The 21,659-nt window shown below is 40.0% G+C and overlaps 1 protein-coding gene across 3 annotated transcripts in view; it reads right to left on the bottom strand.

The window, feature by feature from the left end:
- Positions 1-21,659, bottom strand: part of pde2a (phosphodiesterase 2A) — a 172,568-nt gene that overhangs the window by 3,770 nt on the left and 147,139 nt on the right. For all 3 annotated transcript variants that reach the window (XM_085245343.1, XM_085245345.1, XM_085245346.1), the window contains 21 exons: positions 21,459-21,533; positions 21,181-21,222; positions 19,986-20,054; positions 19,767-19,897; positions 14,653-14,764; positions 14,481-14,520; positions 13,896-13,959; positions 13,546-13,627; positions 12,080-12,254; positions 10,287-10,399; positions 7,284-7,361; positions 7,049-7,171; positions 6,879-6,949; positions 6,470-6,592; positions 6,295-6,382; positions 4,296-4,343; positions 3,910-3,984; positions 3,677-3,776; positions 2,678-2,790; positions 1,780-1,818; positions 1,556-1,662 (listed from right to left, as the gene is read on the bottom strand). In XM_085245343.1, the coding sequence (XP_085101469.1) occupies positions 1,556-1,662; positions 1,780-1,818; positions 2,678-2,790; positions 3,677-3,776; positions 3,910-3,984; positions 4,296-4,343; positions 6,295-6,382; positions 6,470-6,592; positions 6,879-6,949; positions 7,049-7,171; positions 7,284-7,361; positions 10,287-10,399; positions 12,080-12,254; positions 13,546-13,627; positions 13,896-13,959; positions 14,481-14,520; positions 14,653-14,764; positions 19,767-19,897; positions 19,986-20,054; positions 21,181-21,222; positions 21,459-21,533 (1,868 nt within the window). The remainder of the gene's footprint in view (positions 1-1,555; positions 1,663-1,779; positions 1,819-2,677; positions 2,791-3,676; positions 3,777-3,909; positions 3,985-4,295; positions 4,344-6,294; positions 6,383-6,469; positions 6,593-6,878; positions 6,950-7,048; positions 7,172-7,283; positions 7,362-10,286; positions 10,400-12,079; positions 12,255-13,545; positions 13,628-13,895; positions 13,960-14,480; positions 14,521-14,652; positions 14,765-19,766; positions 19,898-19,985; positions 20,055-21,180; positions 21,223-21,458; positions 21,534-21,659) is intronic.

Raw genomic sequence — 21,659 nt, 5'->3', positions numbered from 1 at the left:
CCTGTTTTCAAGCTTCCACTTTAAGCATTATGTGTTTGTTTGGTTGCTTTTTCAATAACCAGATGTCAGGTGCCAGGTCTGGGTCTGACTGAGAATCTGAGGATCATGTGTGCTCAAATGGTAGCAACCACAGGTGGTATAAAAGTCGTCACCCTTTGGTTTTTCAGATCCTGTTCTGAAACCTCGAGATGAGCGTTTGCCATCGCCATCTTCATTGATGATGACTTGTGTCATTAGCTAACAAGTGTGTGGTTCATACCACCTCCACTTTGAAACGTAATATGAACAAGATTTACATAACAGACTTCATTTGTTATTCAATGAGAACAAAAACCAGTTACCGAGCCCATAAAATCAGCAGAAAAGTGTTTCAAGAGGTCAAGATAGAAAGCTGATTTCCAACACACTTCTATTAGCACGGAAAGCTTTTTGCAACCAAAACTAAACCCATCTGGTGGCCTTCAGATAAAATGCAGCTTTAACCTCCAAAGACCCGAACTCTTCCACGACATGCATTTTAAATTTGTCTTTGATATTTGGGCATATTGGGACCCGGTGAATGTAAAAACAAAGAATTACCAGATTTTTTTAACCTGATTTTTGTTTCTAAGAAAAATGAGAGCCACATATGAGGATATTTGTTTCAAATTTCGATAGAACAGTAGCAGTATAATGTCCTCATAAGTGGATATCAGGCCCTTGTAGCGCAAAATTGAGTATTTTGGTCTAAATAACCCAAAATGTGATGTCCACATATGTGGACGCCAGGTCCTAGGAGGTTAAGCCACTAGGCACATTCTTCTGACCTAGAAGCTACATCCATGCTTTATTCTATCTGTCTTAGTGACTTTTCAGTCACCAAGTAGTCCTGCTTCATTGTTTATTTCACTCTTATAAAGACCCCGACCGGTCACAAAAGACATGGCTGCCCCTCCCCTGAGCCTGCAGGGGAGTTCTTACTACTCGCTCATGGGGATCATCTGATTGTTGGAGTTTCTATATAAATATACATATATCAACTGAATTGAACTCCTGCGACCATAATTTACAAATAAATATCATGCTGTATTCTACAAAACATGAAATGAAACAGCAGAGTCGCCTCCCCTGCAGGCCATTAGAAGGAATGGCAGGTATGAGGCTGGCTTCACTTTTCAGACGTGTTTCTCTATGATTATCACTTTAAAGGTCTATATATTGCAAATGTGATGCACTTGCTTATTTAAATTTACTGAATTTAATTGACATTAATTTCAAACTGTTAATGTCGACGTAATGAATTTATCTACCTTTATCTGTTCTTGCTCCTTTAAATGAGTTACTTAGATGCTCAAATGTCCACTAGTTAGTTTAAAAAGTTTCAACCACAGTAAAAACAGTGCTGATGAGAGTGAATGCCAAAACAATCAGCAAAAAGACTCCAGAATCAGGGGATAATGTGTACATAATCTACAGTTTTGTTTTAAGCAATGTTTCAAACTAAATCCTTTGTGTGATAAAAGGACCAAAACAGATCCAATAATGAGTCTGTGCTGCTTTCAGGTTTTGTACGCACTTGTAGATCGGCATGGCGATATGCTCCATGAAGCTGATCTGCAGTTCCGGTATGTACGCTTTCTCTCTGTCCATCATCTCACTGGGCCTGTTACCCATGGCTTTTTCCTGCAAACACACGTTAAGCTATGATTAATGACCTCAGTCAGGCGTACAATAACACACTTTCACCACATGTTACTATTTTCACATGTCATTTAGCAGTTAGCGTACACTAAAACATACCAGATCTCCTTGAGAGAAGAACTCTTTATAAATCAGCTCCTGTAGGAACATAGCAGCAGATATTTGAAAGTCTTAACATGTGTCATATTTATAGAGACATCGTTATGTATGAAATTTAGTTTATTTGTCTTTTATGCAAACATTTTATGCTGTTACCTGCCATAAACTGCAAGTCACTTCTATTAAAGTTCAATATTTGGTGTGATTGGGGTTTTTCACTGATAGAAATGCGTTCTCTTGCTATTGAGATGATAATGTATCAACTGAGCACTGTAAAAGCCAATAAAGTCTTCCACAGAAATGTGCTATTGGTTTTGAAAACAAGGATTTACAGTTTATTTGCTTTAGGTGTTTGGAGATTGAGGGTGGAGGATTTGGGGCAAGGTTTACGGGTTTGGTGGTGGAAAGGGGGCAGGCCAAGATTAAACATAATCCTAAAATGGAGTGCGGTTTCTCAGAATAGAAAATAATGGAATACAGCTCAAAGGTTGTTTCCAGCTGTACAGCTTTGCATCTCATAATCTCCAATGTCCTAGAAATGGGTCAGTTTCACTGTACAAACACTGTTAATTAGAAATCTTTAGTCGTGTTGCTAAAAGATGAAACAGAAACTTCTTTCTCCTGCAAATCAGCAAATGCAGCATGAACCCGATCACACTAAAGCCTTTTCTATTTTCTTCCTACTTAGAATAAACTGCTACAGTGAGCAGTTTACTAGGTCAAAATAATTGCAGCTATTACTTCCACTAAGCTTTTGGAATTTGTACTGCAGTAATACTGAAATATTAACAGTCTTAACTGAATTAAACACATTAATACAACATTTTTGCTACAAATGGCAAGTTCTAGTAAGTATGTGGTAATGTTTCACATATACTGGTGCAGAACACAAACTGACAGCAATTTTGCGTGTGGTTTTCCAGCCCTTGGTTTGGTCTGACAGGTCACACGAGGTCATCAACAGGCACAGCAGCAGGGAGTGGTGGGTACGGCTTTTTGGATTGTATCCATCTGAAAAACACACAAAACGCATCGCTCTGCGTTAACAGCATTTCAAGCACTGTTGCTGCCTTTCATCTAAGAGGAAAATCACACAATTCCGAAGCAAAAGTGCTTCAAACTCATTGCATAAAGTTCATTTTAGTCTCCAATATGCATAATGATAGAAGTGACAATAAAAGAAGGTCACAAAAGGATGTTAGATAAGCAGACTTTGCGTGTTTGGTAGGCAGAAATGATTTTCCAGTGCCTATTAACACTCTACACATTCATTCAGTATTCTACTCCATGATTGACAAGTCACCTATTCTAGAGTGTGAGAAAGTTGCTAACTCATTTAGTGGTTTTTAATGTCCTTGAATTGCTTTAACGGCTCGAAATTGTTTCCACGGAGGAGACATCCACTCAGGATAACTTATAATTGGTTGCATTCAAGCGTAACAAACCACTGGCCTGGAGGTTACAGCCAATTACATTGCATAAGAGTGTAAGCAACTGTCTTTTCTAAAGGGTAAATAGTCCAATGAAAGTGGAGGATTATTAAGAATGTCAGAGCTGAATGTTGCAAGCGTGAACTCAGATCTCTGCAAAATAAGTCAGTTCATGAAAAAGAAGCAAGTCATAGTGCAGAGGAAAATGGGTTGTCTGTCTGTCTATGAGCGATCTTTCAGCTCAGCAATGGATAATTGTACTGAAACGGTGAATTTCTAATGTTCTATATTGTTTCGTCTCCCTTGTGAAATCAGGCCGCTTTAATCTAAGGAGACGTAAAAAGAAATATTGCTTTGCTTTCAGTGTGAATCGACAATCAGAACTGAGCCTCCTGGAGCTGTTCACGGGTGTGAGTCTAAAGCAACTGCAGAGACGTGGCTGCGCATACTGAACATGTGACATGTACCATCAGACATCTTCTGCAGATCCTTGAAAATGCGAAGGTGGTGAGCAAGGTCCGTGGCCAGAATTATGTCTCTCATTAAATCCAACATGCGCTGGTAGTCCTAGAGACATAAAAAATAATCGTTAGCTTGCAAAGGCGGTGATAGAAGCAAATGAAAATATGAAATCAGCGAGAGATTGAGAAAAAAGAAAGTTGTTGAAATGCACGAATGGAGAGAGGGTTTGATAATTCACCTTCCTGGAGAACTTCTCAAAGATGTTGCAGCCATGAGTGTTCAGAATAGCGATGGCCTGGGCAAAGTGATGTCTCTGGCGTGGCAAATAAAGCATAATGACAAAACGTGTTAGAAAACGGTGACTCTAAAGTGACTAATGCTGCAATGCAAAAGGCAAAAACCAATTTAAATTCCTCACATTGCCTCATCGCTGCTGCAAAAAAATGTCATGATTGATTTTGGCCACTAGATGTCCTAGCAGAACACTACATTAGCAGCTCTCAGATAATGGCATTCATTAACTATGAAGGAGCAAGCCTATACCAGTAATCGCACAATCTTATCGTCTCTGTCATAGGAAATAAAGATTTACACAGTCAGTGTGAAAACTTTGAGAGACTTTACCTCCATCACAGATCCCTCTGAGCTGTAGAGAGCAGCCAGCACAGATTGCTGGAAACATAACAGACACACATTTGAAACACAATCCTTTTAGCATGCGCGGCACATTGATTCAAATCAACATCCTCCAATAAAATATAGCAGTGTTTTCTCTTTAACAGGAGATGGCAGCTCTCAATTGAAAAAAAAAAATACATATATATATATATATATATATATATACAGAAGCTTATCAATGATGGATTACTTTTGTCTTATAATGTGTGTCTGATTTAGGTTTGTGCCTGATTAGAGTGTAGCAGGGCGACACGCTTCTAATCACCTCGTGATTAGACCCTGATAAAACCGTGCAACCCTCGCTATTACCCGGGATGCTTCATCTCGAGCATTTAAAGTAAAAATTTCAACATTATCATAACTCCCGCTGTTGTTGTCATGTTAAATGAAATGGTTTGTGTGTTTCTTCCTGGCTTTTGTCAGGCGGGGAAAGTGATTCACAAATAACATCCCCCTAACGTTTGCTTTTTAATTTATTCATATGTTTTTTTTCTTTTTTCATTTACAGTAAACAATACATACTAATACAATATTGTTAATGCAGTAACCACTATCATTTACTGCAATATCTTCTCTTCTTCTGTCTCTTATCTCCTCTTATTGTGTTCTTTCTCTCTCAGTCTCATCTGAGTGGTTAGTATCTGGGCAGAGTGGATCTGCAGTCCTCTGGGGATGCTCAGGAGCAGGCGGTTTGGGAAGGCAGGCCAGGTCACCGTTCCTATCCTGTTAAATACACGCTCTGTATTTGAGAGGATAGGAAGCCCAAATAAACAGGCCAAATAATTGGAAAGATACCACTTGTATATACCATAATAATAGATATAAGTTAAAATTACTGAACTCATATATCCAAAAATGAAAAATGCCAAAAAGGCATAAAATTATATTTTTGTGGCACCAAGGTGATTCCTAAAGAGGACACATTGATGCATCTGGCCTTTTGCTCATCCATCTATCCATCTATTTATCTCAATGGATCATCTATCAGTCATGGATTGGTTTTCACAGAGCCCAGACCTCAACATTATTGAAGCAGAGTGGGATCATCTTGACAGAAACATCCAAAGAAGAGCTTTAAAAGTCCTTTAAGAAGCCTGAAGAACTATTCTCGAAGACGACTAAAAGAAATGAAAAGACTAAGATAGTTCATGGTACCACGCTGGTACCTATTTTTTGTTACCTTCCTTGTGGGTTTGTATATATTTAGCTGTCATTTGTATGATTATTTTCCTTGCTCTAATTAGTATTTAGTTTTCTATTTATCAAATAGCTGCTTTAGTTGAATTCACTGTGTTTAAGAGTTCAGAAGCCTCGTCTGTTTGTGGTTTCCTTTTAGGATTTATTCATTTTTATTCACATGTTTTATTCATTATTAAGATGCCAAGTTTTCAGTTGTTATTAGTTTTTATTTTTACCGTTGACGTTGCTTTTAGTTCACGTTTCACGTTCACCTTTCTACGTTCCTCCGTCTCGTCCGCCGATCTTCTCTCCGTGTCAGACTCATTCTATTCCATCCATTGTGTTGTGTTGTGTCACACTTCCTGTTTTCTGTGTCTTGTGATGTGTTTACTTCCCCATCTCATTATATTTGTTGGCTTCAGCTGTGTTAGTACCTGCTACCGCTCCTCTCTATATCAGGTGTGTCTCTGCCCCCCTCTGTTAATTGCAGCTGTGTGTACCCCAGTGCTGTACCTCCCTGCTCAGAGCTTCCCTGTATCTCCTAGTGTTTTTGGATTACTTGCTCATTTCCCTGGTTTGTTTACTTATTATTGTGTTTATTTTCCCTATATCAGCTTTTGGACTGAATAGAAGATTAAAAACATAATGCATTTTTTGTCTGCATGCATAAAGCTGCAGTCCTGCTTAGAGCCTTGTTTATTTTTCTATTATTTTGTATCATTCCTACTGCTTTCTAATAAAACAAAAGCAAAGTATGTGCTCTCACCGAGGCCACTTGGAAAGAGTTGTTGGTGCCACGGTGGTCCAGATCATGGCACATACAGGACACAAAGAGCGCTAATATTTCTATATCCCTAGAAGACAGCAGGCATAGAAGAATCATTTTAAATACAAATGATATAAAACATCATTATAAAGTCTTTTGAGACTTGTGTACTCACTCGAGGTAGTTGGACAGCCCTAGGTTTTTGTAGAGCAGGTAGCAGAAGTGTGAGACGGAGAAAGCGTGCATCCAGTTGTGGTAGGGAGGGTCTCTGTAGCCTTTCTTCACCATCAGACAGAACCTGGCACCAAGGCAGCAGTTTAAAAACACTCTCATGACTTTTTTTTCCAACATGTAACTCAGTGGTAGCCCCGGAAATTCTCATTCACAACCCATCTCTCCATCAGCTTTAAAAAAAACAAACCTGATTGAAGATTCTGCTACAAGCTTACAACGCAATACTACTTAACAATGTATCCAGAGAATCATTAATAAATAAAGTAAATATTCTTTATTTAAACAGCTGATGGAAAATGATTTAAAGCACAGGCTCTTAAACACAGCATATAAATTGATGGATGTCAGACCTGGCGAGCGTGTGCATGTCGATCTTATAGGTGTTGATGAAACCCATGTCTTCAAACATGCTGAGAACGCACTGCAGACACACAACAGGAGAAGTTACATCAGATTTTGTTCTCTTTAAATCTTTGTGCTGACAGCATTCAGACACACTCTCTCTCTCTCTGCTTCTTACCATCGGCGTGGTGTCATCGGGAAGGGAGCGCGGCGTGCACGTGAACTCTGCGAAGCACGGGTCAATCTCGTTCACCGGGTCGATGCCAGATACCAGCAGCTTAGTCACCTCTTCCTCTGAAACCTGCCACAGACTCATACTGAATCATACTGAGTAAATAGCATGGACACTGTCAGTAAATGCTGCGCGTCGCTGTGCGAGAGTGAGTTTGTGGGATGAAGAGATGTGATTTTACCTTCATATGGTACATCATCATTTCATTGGCCAGATGGGATCTGAACTGAGCCTCGTGGACTCTCTTGTAGAGCAGAGACTGGAGGAAGAACCGGCACATTAAAACGCTGCTAATTCATTTTTAGTAAGAATGAATTCATTATATTATCACGATAACTGGACAAAGACAAACAGAAAGAAATTAAATTAGATGTTTGTGATATAAAGTAATAAAGTTCAGTGAAATATTATGTTATCAGGATCTCCTTATGATCGATCTTCCAGCTGGAACCATATTTTGCTTTTCATGGTACCACTGACTACATGCTAGTGAGAGATGAAGTTCTATTTTATTTTGAAAGTATGTTTGTGGGTGGCTGTGGCACAGAAGGTAGAGCAGGTTAGTGGTTCGATTCTCCCTGTCCTTATGGTCTTTTACAGAGTTTGTCATGGTTGGCTGCGTGGCAGGCGTGCAAGCAGGAGTGGTGGATCCAAAATGCAGGACTCAGACACAGAAGTTCAACTTAAAGAGCAGCTTTATTGCTGGAAACCCTCTAACTAAAGGCATCAAAAGACAAACAAAAACGCTGGTGGACTAAAACACTGAAGCAGAAAACACTGAACTGGAACTGGAAACAAAACACTGGTAACACGGAGGCAAAACACACACAGCTTGTTGAGGGTACGACGCAACACTGACTCAGAGAAACACAGGGACTAAATACACTGGGAAGTAACGAGGAGAATGAGACACAGAAGGAGGGCACAGCTGGGGGAAATTAGAACTGACGAGACAAGCAAAGCAGGACACATTCACATAAGACACGGACCTACAAAGTAAAACAGGAAGGATCACACAGAGACGCGAACTTGACACAGTGGAGACAGCAACTAAGAAACACAGAGACATAAACCATAAGGCAGAGGACTCTAAGAACCGAGAGACACAGAGGGGAACTCAAACATGCAGACACAGACTTACACAGAACAGAGGGGACATAGAGAAACATGAAGGGCAAGGGATCGAAACTAGAAACCATAGAAACTCACACCAAGTACAATAATACAAAAATCACAATGAACTAAAACGCTGGGTCAGGAGACCCAGGACCCTGACAGTTTCCTCCAATGCATCCACTGATATAAAATCATTTATGCATAGAAAAAAGTGTGTGGATGAGGCAAGTAGTAAAAAATGCTTTGAGTGCTCAGATACAGTAGAAATGCACTAAATAAATATCTTTGGATGCACTGAAGCAAAAAATCAGGTGGTTAACAAGAGGTATGATGTCATTAATAAAAAGATAAATTATCCAGATTTTTGTTTTGGCCTTTCGTTCACACACAAAAAGCATTTTGATCTTTGAAAACTGACCTACAGGAAACAAACATTAAGGTACAACAGCCACTATAAACATATGTTGCAGAAAATTATATTTGATTTTCAGCTTTTGCTCCTGCTTCTAAGACATGCGCCTGATTTTTGATGTCAGACTGTGCGCCGTGTTATTGTTTGTAGGCCTCTGAGTGGCCAACATTTCTATATGATCAGGATTTTATCGCCACCTGTTGCTTGGGCATGATCTCGTTTTGCATTTTCATGTGGACAAAACAGTGGTTGTATGGATTGTTTTTCTTTAATGAAAGTGAAAATAAACCCTAAAACCGTGTACGTGTGGACGTAGCCCAACTTCTATGGCTGAAAAACATGTTTAGCTGCTTTGAAGGAAACTCTTAATCCTTTTCAGCTTTCAGTTTGCCAACCTTCGTGTCTGCTCTTCTGGCGCCTCTCTGTTTGTTTTCTGAGTTTTGGCACCTTTCAGTTTTTCCCCGTTTGTTTTTCCTCACTTGGACTTTCGTATTTTGTTTGGGCTTTTGTCGGATTATCCGGAATATTCTTCACCGCCTTTTTCCAAGCACATCGAAGCCATTTTCAGTTGTCTCACCAGTTTGTGATTGCACACATATGTTTGTTACTGCTTTTACATTCACATTCAAATGGTAAACCTGTGATTCATGATTAACAAGCATGTTTTAATTTTCGTGGGCTTTTCACAGCCCTACGTCTGGCCCCCGCTTTACCTTTTAGTACATGAGGGAGCTTTTTACAACCCTGAGAGTACTCTACAGCACGATACTGGGTGAGATCTGATGAATAATATATCTGGCTGTGCTTTAAATCATTAATTAGTGGCCTCGAAAGCAATTATTTTTTTTCTATCAAATATGTTTATAGTTTGTAGATAACCTATTAAGTACCAGCAGTCATTCAGAGGTCACACTCTGCAGGAGCTACTCAACATGAAGTGACTCTGTTTATTAGAACGGGAAGACATTTTCTTTTATCTGAGATCAGGGTGGTGAAGGATGAAAAAGACAATATTTCAACAGAGTTTGTGGGCAATAACAAATATATCTCTCCTTGTTTGTTCATCACTATTATCACAGACGTGATCGTCTTCATAATCGTCTCTGTGAGCCGCGCACAGCTGTTCAGCTGGAAGTATGTTAATAAGTTCAGTTTGCAGCAATCATACAATGCCAATGAACTGCACCACTTCCATCTGACTGAATCTCCTTAAATTTCCCTTGAGACTTTCCTCTTCTCTGCCTCGACTGAGCATTTCACTCCCACTGAGCTGATCTCATCTCGCCAGGACGGGATCAATCTTTCTGACATCGTCAACTATTTTGGGGAGAGCCTCCTAATGATGGATATACTGTAAATGCTAAACTCACTTATATTTGCATCATTATAAGGATGCATGGAACTTGCAGAGATTACATTATTTAAAAATGAAGCTGACTTATTGACCGAGAGAGTCAGTGTGTATGAAGATGAATTGTATAGCAGTCTGGATTTATTCACTGCTGCTCACAGAGATAATAAGAGGAAGTTTGGAAAGTGAGAAGTTATAAAATAATAGTTACTGGAATTAAATTATTTCTCCTCACATGCTCATGTATGTGTGTTACTTTTTAACAACTTGGTCTCTTTGATTAAAGGGAGTTAGAAGAGACTCACATGGGCAATGCTGATGCCACAGTAGATAGAGAAAGCTGTCGCCAAATCCTCATCGAAGCGGTTGAACCACGGCCCATTCATCTTATTCACCAACTCAGCGACGCCGATGACTTCTGGAAAACGGAAGATTTAAAGAGGAAAGGGGTGAGGAGAAGAGGAAGGTGGAACAATTAGGGAGGAAATGATTAAGCAGGAAGAGGGGCGAGAGATGCAGGGATGGATGGAGGCGGGTGAAAGTTGATGAAGAAAAATGGAGAGTGGAAGAGGGAGCGACAAGGACGAGAAAATGAGGCACAAATGGCAAAAGTCAACGTCGAGTCAAAAAGGTCTGCTAACTTGAATTGATTTCACGGTGGAGTCAAACCTAATTGCACATAAAAAGCTCTGAAATTAAAATGTTAATATGATCCGCAGACAGCTCCTTTTTTTACATGGAGACAAATGACACTGACTGCAAAGCTTCTCTGTGGATACAGCAGAAACCATTAGGCAGCAGCATCAAAATAGAGAAGAGGTTTCTGAAAGTCTGGAACACAGAAGATGGTCTAAAGTGCACGTTATACATGTAGGACGTGATGTAACCTCTCTTTGTGCTATTCCGAGAATGAAGCTCCACTTAAAAACAAACAAACAAGAGGGCAATAATGCACTAAATATGATGTTTTTAAATCTGGTGTAAGTTGCTTAGCTTTTATACAAGTCTCAGAGAAGATACTTCTCTGTTTTTGCACGACATCTATTACAGTTCTTCTTGTTTGTTGGGTTTCTTGTGAAATAATGCTGGTCTCGGGGACCAGTTCAGCACCTGCTCTCTTTTATTGTCGCTCTTGGAAAATGTCCAAAATGTTTTTTTTGGTTTTTTATACTGAAATAATCAAAGATTTCCCTGAAAACATGTCTAAATGGCAGTAAATGTTGCTTCATATTGATATTTACCCTTCATAATTAAAAGTTCCTTTATAGATGTGTACGTTGCCTACACAGTGCACGCGAATGCGCCCCCTTTTCCAGTAAAGGTATTGGTTTTTGAACTGTTCACTGATAACATCCATGTACATGATCTCCAAAAATATTTTCATACCAAAGGAGAGGTTTCACGTCAGCCTCTCTTAACTTTTTTTCTTTGCGTCACAGAGCTTTAACTTGGATGCTCTGATGGTTTGCATTTGCTGGTTTACAGAAGCCGTCCTGATCATGTGTAGTAATATTCACTACAGAATCACGTACATGTTTAATGCAGTGTTGCCAGAGGCCAGCAGACCAGAGCTACTCAGTAATGGTTAAAGTCTTGTCCTCTGCAAAAAGAGCTTTGCCTCAATTCCCTGCATCTTTTAATTATATTAATCACTGTATGTGACAAATTCCCCAAATTCTCTGGAATAATTTGCCCTTCCCTGAGTGTTGAGACCCTCCCCATATTTACTTGTAAAAGACTCTTTGGGATGTTTTTTTGTTAGACACAGTCCTGTTACTAATTACCCTAATGAGATGTGAGCTGTTCTGCCAGGTGTCTTGTTTTTAGCATTACATTATGTTTAAGGCTTTTGATCCTCTTGCCTGAACTGTTTTGAAATGTGCTGCTAACCTCCAATTTCAAACAGGCTTTGAGCTGTTGTCAAATTGAATTACATAAAAATGTTCTGCATTCTGCTTTTATCAACATTTTACAGATAGTTCCCACTTTTTGGTACACAAGGTTGTATATTTTGCATGATTTCATCAGGAAATCCCTTTGTGTTGAACTCACTGGTATGAAATGAAAAGTCCAAATGTGTGTGTTCATGCATTGTTACCGTTATTCTCATCTTTGATGGGGAAGCAGAGGATGTTGCGAGTCCTGAAGCCCGTGCTGTCATCCACCCCACGATAGAAAAGAGGATGAGAGTAGGCGTCCTTAATGTTCAAAATCTGACCAGTTGTCGCCACGTGGCCGGCAATGCCCTGATCGGCTGGGATGCGAAACTCATTCTGTGCTCAGACACGAAGACACACACAGTTTTGTCTTTACTTAACAGCTCACAGGATAGGGAGACAATCAGCAAGTGTAATCATATAAATATCTTGGAACCATAATCAATGAAAACCTGAATTTTGATGAGAATTACAAATTGGTCTGGAAAAAGGGTCACAAGTGCCTTTACTGCCTTAGGAAACTTGCTCATTTCCACATTGACTGAACAATTTAACTTCGTTTTATCGTCCTTTTATTGAGTCTGTTTTATCTTTTTGTTTGGTGGCATGGTTCGGTCAGACCTCTGTTGCAGAGAAAATCTGACTGAATTGGATAGTGAGATGGTCCAGTCGTCTGATAGGTGAGTCACAGCCCTGTTTAGCCTCCCTGTACACTAAACAGGAACAACGGATGGCTTTATCAATTCTTAATAATGGTTCCCATCCTCTACAGGGTGAATCTCAGCTTCTTCCCTGGGGACGGAGCTTTCTAGTTCCAAGATGCAGGACAAAGTGTTATAAAAACAGCTTTGTCCCCGCTGCCATCACTGAACTCAATAAGAACGGTTTCATTTGATTTCATCTTGTCTAATTAACAAATATGTGTCTGTCAGGTTTCATTAAGTGTGTGTTTAGTGATGGGATGCTAAATGCTCTCATTTTATTGTGGTGTTCCTCAAGGCTCTATGCTTGGCCCACTTTTGCTTTCAATATATGCTGCCTCTCCACCGTATCATTCAAAAGACTGATTCTAATTACTTTAAAGCTTTTAATGGTTTGAATTACATGAAGGACTCATTAACATCTATGTGCCTGGGCACTAACTGATACCAGTGAATGAGGTTCTGCTGGTTATCCTGAGGTCTCTTGTAAAGAAAGGTTAGCGGGCCTCATCCGTCAGAGCTCCAATTGTGATCGGAATGACATCAGAACCTTTTGAATCTTTTAAACCATTTTTTAATCGTAAAGTTTTTATGAATGTCACAATGTTGGTTTTAGTATTCCTGTATTTCTTATTATTTGTCTTGTTGTTATTTGGCCTTTTTTTCTTTTTAGATGTTTAACTTTTTTCCTGTGATGCAATAAAGTTTATTATTATCATTATTATTCCAGTATGTAGATATTTGTTCAGTGTACTTTGATAATTCTCCCTGTTATAATTTCCTGTTACTCCCTGTTGCCAAATTCAAGACAGCCAAAAAAGTCTCCATAAATCTTAGACCATTAGGCCACGGTGCAGCTGTGCACTGTCAGCACAGTCATGCTAAGTGTTTATATGTGTGTTAAATTAAATGCTTGTTTGCCGTACCTCCTCCTCACTGACCACACCACCATCAAACACCTTTGCCACCAGCTCATGGCTCACACGATCCAGCAGGAACACCGAACAGCTGCAGAAACAGTGAACGTCAGATTTCGAGGGGTAAGAGACAGAACGGAGCACAGCTGAGAACATTAGAGAGTTTTATCTCGTTTCATCTCAGGTCATTTTGTAACTTATTAAATGACGCAAGTCAGTTAAGAACAAATTGCCTAGATAGCCTTTGCAAATGGAGATAAAGACATTCACACTATGCACAGACACACATGCACACACTCTTTCTGTCTTTCATACACGCACACTGATAAATCCCTTTGAAGATGAATCAGAGGGCTTACATCTCTGCATCACTGAGGTTCCTGGCCTCCACTATAATTTCCTGTAACAGCACTGACACATCATCTGAAAGAATCAGAGAGACAGAGAGGACGGGGGGAGAACGAGAGAAAAAAAGAAGGATGAGAGAAGGAATTAAATGGAAAACAGAGGAAATTATAAGGGGACACAGCAAAACCCAGATAGACAGAAACAGAGATTACAGTACGAGTACCGGTGGATCCGCCACACAAGCTGATAAGAGCTTTTGTAATCAACGCTTCAGTACAGTGAGAGGCAATTTGCTCTACCAACAGATCAATTTTTGTACCTGCAATCACGATGCCATCAGTGCTTACAGCTCGATAAGAATGGAAATACCTCCACAGATAGATGGAAATTATAGGAAAGAAAGGTGGACCCATAATTTTCAATGCCCTTTTGATTTTATGACAATGATCACCTTAAGGGTCGCTAATATCTCATTCAATTATGTGCACCATTTGTTTCACAAGGTGATCACTTCAATTAATGCAAATTGCACCACACTGGTCTTGCTTCACACTTGACAGACACATGGATGGACAGACGGAGGAGAGAAGACTTACCCAAATGTGTAAAGAGATTTTTGGCCACTTGCAAGAGCGCCTATAAAGAGAAACAGCGAACACAAATAGCTCTTCAAAGGGCAACTTCATGTATATTTATGCATACGGCATATGTGAGAATATGACTGGATGGGTGTGTGTTTTTGTGTGTGTCCGTGTGCATGTGCAGTACCTGGCACTCCACTTTGAGCTTCTGCTCTTTCTGGAAGGCCAAAGTTGAAGTGAGGACTGTTGAAGTGTAGCAGAAACAGTGCTGGATGGCATGTTCATCTACCTCGGTGTGTCTGCAATAGGGAACACACACAGAGTAAAGGGTAAAAGCCTGGCTATAACAAATCTGGATTTTGCACTGCTATGAAACATTTCCCATTTATGAAATGGCTTACAAATGAAATCTTGTAATTAAACTATCCAACTGCAGATATGTAAATAGAGCAGTGTGCAAAAGTCTTGAGCCACCTTTTATTTCTTCATAATTTGCTTCCCAGGATCCAGACTTTCTAATAACTTTTTAAAATGCCCTTGATAAGTAGTTCTCCGGGTTTTCTGAAGGTCTTTCAGTTTTTCTTAGGACATTGGTTGCTTTTTCACTTATTTTTAGTCCAGTCTTTGTACCTGAACATTTTAGGAGGAATGTTTTCTGCTTTAGTCACTACACAATGACCTATGAATCATTCAAGCATACCTAATCCAACAGATTAACCTGTGTACTGTCTACATGCAACAGACAACTTAGCAATGAACCAATTTTAAATGGTATCTTTAGGTACTTTCTTATTAGCAGCCTGCCAGAAAAACAAAGATAACACATTTTGACAGGCATCAAATTGCCAAAGAGCTGTTTTTTTCCCATTTCCATTTTCTATTTTCCATATTCCTACTGACATATAAAAACTAAATAAAGACTTTTGTACAATACTGTATATCAGAACCATTTAAATAATCTGTTTTGTCATAAAAACATGAACACGCTCTTACTTGAGACATTTTTCCAAAACTAAAATCATGCAAAAAAAGTAAATAAGAAACCTCAATAATTACCTTCACACACAGGAAGGTGGAAAAGACAACAGTCTCTACTCTTGGCTAACTACGACAAAGACTTACAACTCTGTGCAGGCAACAAGTGAAGGCAAAACTGACAGCAACACCATTGACCACATTCATGCTTGTAGTTGTCTGTGTTTGCCTACAGAGGGCAGTGGCATATTATTGTGCAGATATCAGGGTATATTGTATATTGCTTCAAGGTGTTCTTGCCCTCCGCTTGGAGGCCTCAGAGGAATCTAAGCAAAAGAGGTTGGAGCCTGAAAAAAAGCCTGTCAGGCTCACTTTAACTTCAACAAGTGTCCTACAAATCTTTACGAGTGACATTCAGAGATTCAGAGGAGTCAGAATAAAGAGAGTGGAAAATATTTTTTGGTGGCAGACGCCAGTTATTTGAAGCTGTGATAGAAAATGATCAACAGCCTGTGGGAGTCCACCTCCAAAGACCAGAAGGTGCATGTCTTCTGTGACACTGGACTGGAGCAGTTAAAAATCCTGCCATCACTTAGAAACAAACCATCACTCAGCCTAATTGTCAAAAGAACAATATATCTGAGTGTAAATAAAAAAAAACAGTGTCTCTATTGTCTCCTTCTAACAATGTGCTTCTGCTCATTCTCAAGCTGCTTCTTTTTCCTGCTGCCACTAAATCTGAGATACGGACCTGTTACCAGTGTCACAATATGTTGTTATACACCGGTGTCACGGGTGAAGAGGACACCGTGAATATGATCAGACAATATCTATAATGAGGCGATGCACCTTCGAGATATACGGCTCTTCTAAAATCTGGATGATTGTGCTCACAGAACAGGATATTCATCACATTATATGCACAGCTGAGACCATAATCCTGCTGCTGTTACTATGGTAATGAGATGCAAGCTCTATCATTTGTGCCACTGGCAGAGGGAGAAATTATAGGACATGATCCCTTCTCATCTCTCACAATCTTGACAGAGAGAGAGAGAGAGAGAGAGAGAGAGAGAGAGGGAGGGAGTACAAACACGGGACTGCGTGAGAGTGTCTGCACGTGTGTGGAAATCATACAATACACAAAAAAACTTTCCCAGTTTCTTAGACAAACACAGAGACAAACAGCTGGAGTGCAAGTTTACAGACTTCTGCATTCAGGAGATAGCAGCATTGCTCTGGGCAACACACACACACACACACAACCAAATACATACACACGCATGCCAAAACATAGCGCCAAACCAGGCAGCAAAGCCTCCTGCTGCTTTTAGGCTCATGACCTGACGCTAGATCCTCACACTGTCATCCTCATCGCAGCCATCTGGACACACACACACACATTAGAGCTCAAGCTCAAAAAGTGCTGTGGTACATGTTTGGGGGCGGTCACTCTGTCAAATGACGGACTTTCCACATCTGCCAGTGACACGGAGCGGGACCCAGACTTAAATTATCCGTGTAAAACTGTGTCACTCTGGGTTATAATGGTACGTTTTGTAAGCATCAGCCCTTGCAGTGAAAGATGGGTGTGCATTGTTGATGGAGTCATATTAACAACCTGATGAGTTAGCGGGTCTTCTTGCCCAATAAATGACAGCTGCATACTTTTGCAAGACTTTTAAGCAAGAAGCACTGCCGAGTAGGGATTCGCAAGAGTGATGACAAACAGCCATGCAGAATGAGGGACAGGTGAGGCCTTGACTTCTAACAAAAACATTAGGGTTTTCTTGCAAATCATCAGTAAATACCTGAAGATCAGTTCAGCTCAGACTCAGATGGCAGACTGTTAATAATCAGCATTGTTTCCCTTGTGTGCTCTCTGCACAGACACTCGGCATCACCAACAGTTTCTGCTTGAACTAACCTAAAATATCCTGATTTCACGTATCAGCAGCAGGCATCTGTGCAGCTCCGTGTGATTTGTGAATCCATACAGCCTGTGCACAAATCTGGTGCTTGGCTGGAAAATGACTAAGAAGCTTTAATAGGTAACTTGAAAAGGAATAAAACAATGTAAGCAGCCTAGTTTTGTAGCCAATGGATGGGAGGGATGTTTATTTTATTCATTTATTCATATGTTTTGAGAAATACAATATATCTGCGAATATTTTGGAGATTGTTATTCAAATAGGTAAGAAGATTTGCTATAACACATCTATAAGAGATGGACAGACGAGACAAATTGCAGATGATCTGCGAATTGTTTTGCTCCACAGTTAAAAAGGTAAAAAGAAAGCACACCCTCTTTCAGGTTTTACATATCAGGAGATAATAAAAATCAGCTGGTCCTTAGCAGGTCTTAAAATGAGGTAAACGGAACTACAGCACATAACATATTACACTGCACCAAAATGCAGTAGCAATGTGTGAAAAAATACACCCTACAAGCTGCTTCCACCTTTAGGTGCAATAACTCAAAGCTACATTTTCTGTATTACTTCATCATTTCCTCACATCATTGTGGAGGAATTCTGACCCACTCTTCTTTAAAATATTGCTTTAGCTGATTTGGTTTGATTTGTTAAGCATAGCTCTCTGAATTTCCTACCACAGCACATCAGTCAGGTCTGGAGTTCGACACCTTGATTCTTTTCTTTTCTAGTCATTCTGTACGAAGGATCATTTTCCTGTCGCATGATCGAGTTTGAGTCAAGCTTTATCTGTCAGACAGATGAATTCACGTTTGACTCTAAAAAAGTTTGGAACACAGAGAAGTTCATGGTCGACTAAAAGACTGCAAGCTGCCCAGGTGCTGTGGCTGCAAAACAAGCACAAATCACCACCCCCTTGATGACAGTGGGATATATAGTATAATATGGTCAAAAATCTCCACTTTGGTCTCATCTGTCTGAAGGACATTCGTCCAGAAGTCTTGTGTAACTTGGCAAACCTCAGCTGTGCTGCCACGTGCTATTAGCCCTCTCAAGGCAGGCGTTGCCGATTTGCAACAGTTAAAAACTAACAACCTGATTACCCCACATACATACTGAGAAGTACCACTGCAGGACTTGGTTGTGCATTAGCAACAAAAAGTTTAATTTGAGCCTGAGAGGGTTAAGAGAGAAAAGATTTTCTCCCGGCTACCCTCCCAAAGACTTGTTCAGTCTTTACTGAACTTTTAACATGCTAACCTGTAAAGTCTGGGATGTACCACTTTGTTTTTTGCAGTTCGTCCGAGCATAACAGGGAGTGACTTTGGTGTAATTTGCTGGGACGTCCGATCCTGGGGTGATTGTCAGCTGTCTCAAATGTTTTCCACTTGTGAATGATCTTTCACACTGTACAATGATGGACTGATTTGTTAATGAAGTACATACCTGTCCTCTTATCCTCCTGCTTCTTATGGAAGCTGTAAGGGTGTGCTTAGTTTTTGGTGATGATATATGACGTATGTGATGTGTTGGAGTTGCATTTACCTCATTTTTACACCCGCTAAGGACCAGATGATGCTTTGCTCTGATATTTAAAGCCTTAAGAGAGTATACTTTCTTTTAACCATGACTGCATTTGCTCAATAGCATCCTGTGCTGGAAAACATGAAATAGCCTCTTTGTGTTATACTGATGCATGAGAGTATTATATATATTTAATTGTAAAGCTGTAGCAGCATGTGCATGTGTCACACGTTGCCGTGCCTATCACTGGTCTGAGTGATATCATTTCTGCTAGCCTATCCTTACCTTTCCATTATTCTGTCTTTTTGCACACACTTTTGGAACCTGTCATTACACTCACATTTCTGACATGTGTCTTTAAACAGACACTCTGCTATCAGCAAAAAATCCCGTATGAATGTCAGCCCTGCACAAGTATTTCTGGGCTACTCTAGGTTAAACTCCAGGGCTGCTTTTGCATCTCAGTCCTTCCCCTGCATCTGTTCATGGCCAACACAAAGCACAACCTGCTGGTAAGCTGCAGATCTTAGTGGAAACAGCAGTGCAGTCTCTGCTACTATAACCTCAACAAATCTGAGCTGTAAGGCGCAACTAATCAGGCCCCATCCCGACATTACTGTAAGCTGCTGTCAGATAAATCTTTGCATCTACCATGAGTCAGCAGTTGTGGCATTAGGAAAAGCCAAATCACTTTTGGACTGACAGCCGAGTAATTTCAAAAAAGTTTTTTCGGCATTAAGCCATCAACGCCGGAGTGATTTCTGAACAGCTGGGAGGTCCAAACGCGATTTCAGCGAGTGCCGTGTGGTCTTCTCAGCATTAAACAGAAAAACAAACCAAAAAGAAACAACTCAAAGCGAGGACGTACCTTTTCCCGCCCTCCTTGTTGAACGCGCACGCTAGTGCCACCACCTGACCTGTAGCCCTGCTGACCACAGGCACACAAAGCATGGAGGAAATCTCACAGCCCAACATACTGGACAGTTGCCTGCGCTCCTCCTGCCATGGTAGCAGGCAGAAAAGACAAACAGATTAGTTACAGTGATGCAGGCAGATAGATAGATGCACAAATAGATAGATCTCTTACAGCACTGATGTCTTGAAGAGTAATTGACTTCTTCTTCTCGACAACCTGACCAAAACGTCCAAACATCAGCTGCACAGAAGTAAGAAAAACAAGGAGATAATAAAGACAAGATGAGCACACGGAAAGTAAATAAAACCAGTATAATGAGGGTAAAATAGATATAAAAAAGCTTGTTTATTGTCAGTGAAGCTTATTACCACTGCTAAACAGCACATACAGCCACTTAAGTTTTTTTTCTTGTGTCTTGATTTCTCTCTTCACCGGCTATTATCGAGATTTCACACATCATTTAGGCTGGGGCACGCAGTCTATTCACACGATAATGGAAAGCCTGTTAAATATGCTACACAAGCACTGCAGCCAGAGACAGGAGAGTGCAAGCCACCCAAAGGATGTCATTACTGGCCCTCACCAAATTTCTTAATTATAACTCCTGCTGAGGATTATAAGTAATTACACGTGGGAGGCTTATTCTATCATGACACTCGAAAAAAAAGAAAAAAAAGAAACTACACGCAGGGTTGCAACACTTGCATCATAATTCTGTTTATTAAAAATTGGAGAAGACATCCCTGAAATCCACACCTCAGCTTAACAGACCACATAACGAACAAGAAGCACTCAGAGAGCGCAAACCTCAGCCGAGGCAGCTCACCACAAATAATTTAAGGAAAAACGATTGCGATTGATCTCGAAGAGCTATTTTGTATCATTGTAATTTCTTTACCTTACAATATAAAGCGCCTTTAAGCAACTGTTGTTGTGATAAAACTGAATATAATTGGATTGAAAGAGGTCAGAGGTCAAATATGACATATTTTAAATTCACAGCACACTTGCAAGAATCATAGTTTCTAAGTTATAAGGTTTTTTGTCAGTTTTTGAGTGTTAATAATTAAATTGACCTTGAAGACCATGATGGGTGTATGTACAAATTTTTCAGAATTCATTCAAAGCATTTTGAGCTATTGTGTTTACAGAGTGAGACACATGCAAAAGCTATTAAAACATAACCTCGCTCCCCGAAGGAAATGAAGGTCATTCATGAGTAAAAGGGAAAAATAAAAGACTTAATGGAAATGCGATCAAACCGGTAAAAAAAACCTGTTTTACTGGGAACATTGGAGACAAACATGAAATGTAGATGAAAATCAATAAACAATAAGTAAATTATTGCATTGATATTTTGCCTCACCGGGAAGCTGATCTCCTCTTCCAGGACTTTGTCTCTGACTACCTAAAAGGTCAGAGATGTCAAAGGTCAGGAGTTCTTCAAATGTTAATGTTCAAATTGCTCTTTGATAAATGAGTCATGGTGTGTGTGTGTGTGTGTGTGTGTGTGTCTGTGGGGATGAGGAGAACAGTATGTGAGTCCATGTTGTTTTTTGTGTGGTATTTCAAAGACAGATTATGAAAACAAATGTGTACGACAGCGATAAAGATGTGTCTGTGTGTGTGCGTTTGTGTGTATACCTGGCAAAATAGCTGGTGGTTATCCTCAGAGACCAGTAGCAAACAACAGCACTGCGACCGAGTCTGCTGCTGCAACTGCGGAAGAACACAAACACGACATCAGTCCTGACGTATAATCACAGAAATCTCTCTTTACTCGCTCAGATTGTTTTAAAACCTTCAATTTACTATTCTTTGGAGTGTAGCCTAGGCGTGGAGATA

Source organism: Mchenga conophoros, linkage group LG14, assembly GCF_057382185.1.
Source record: "Mchenga conophoros isolate Kocher_MC1m ecotype Shallow Benthic linkage group LG14, M_conophoros_male_GT1.1, whole genome shotgun sequence".
Classification (NCBI taxonomy): Eukaryota; Metazoa; Chordata; class Actinopteri; order Cichliformes; family Cichlidae; genus Mchenga; species Mchenga conophoros.
The sequence above is the reverse complement of the archived record's forward strand: the minus strand, read 5'-3'. Positions and strand labels throughout refer to the sequence as shown.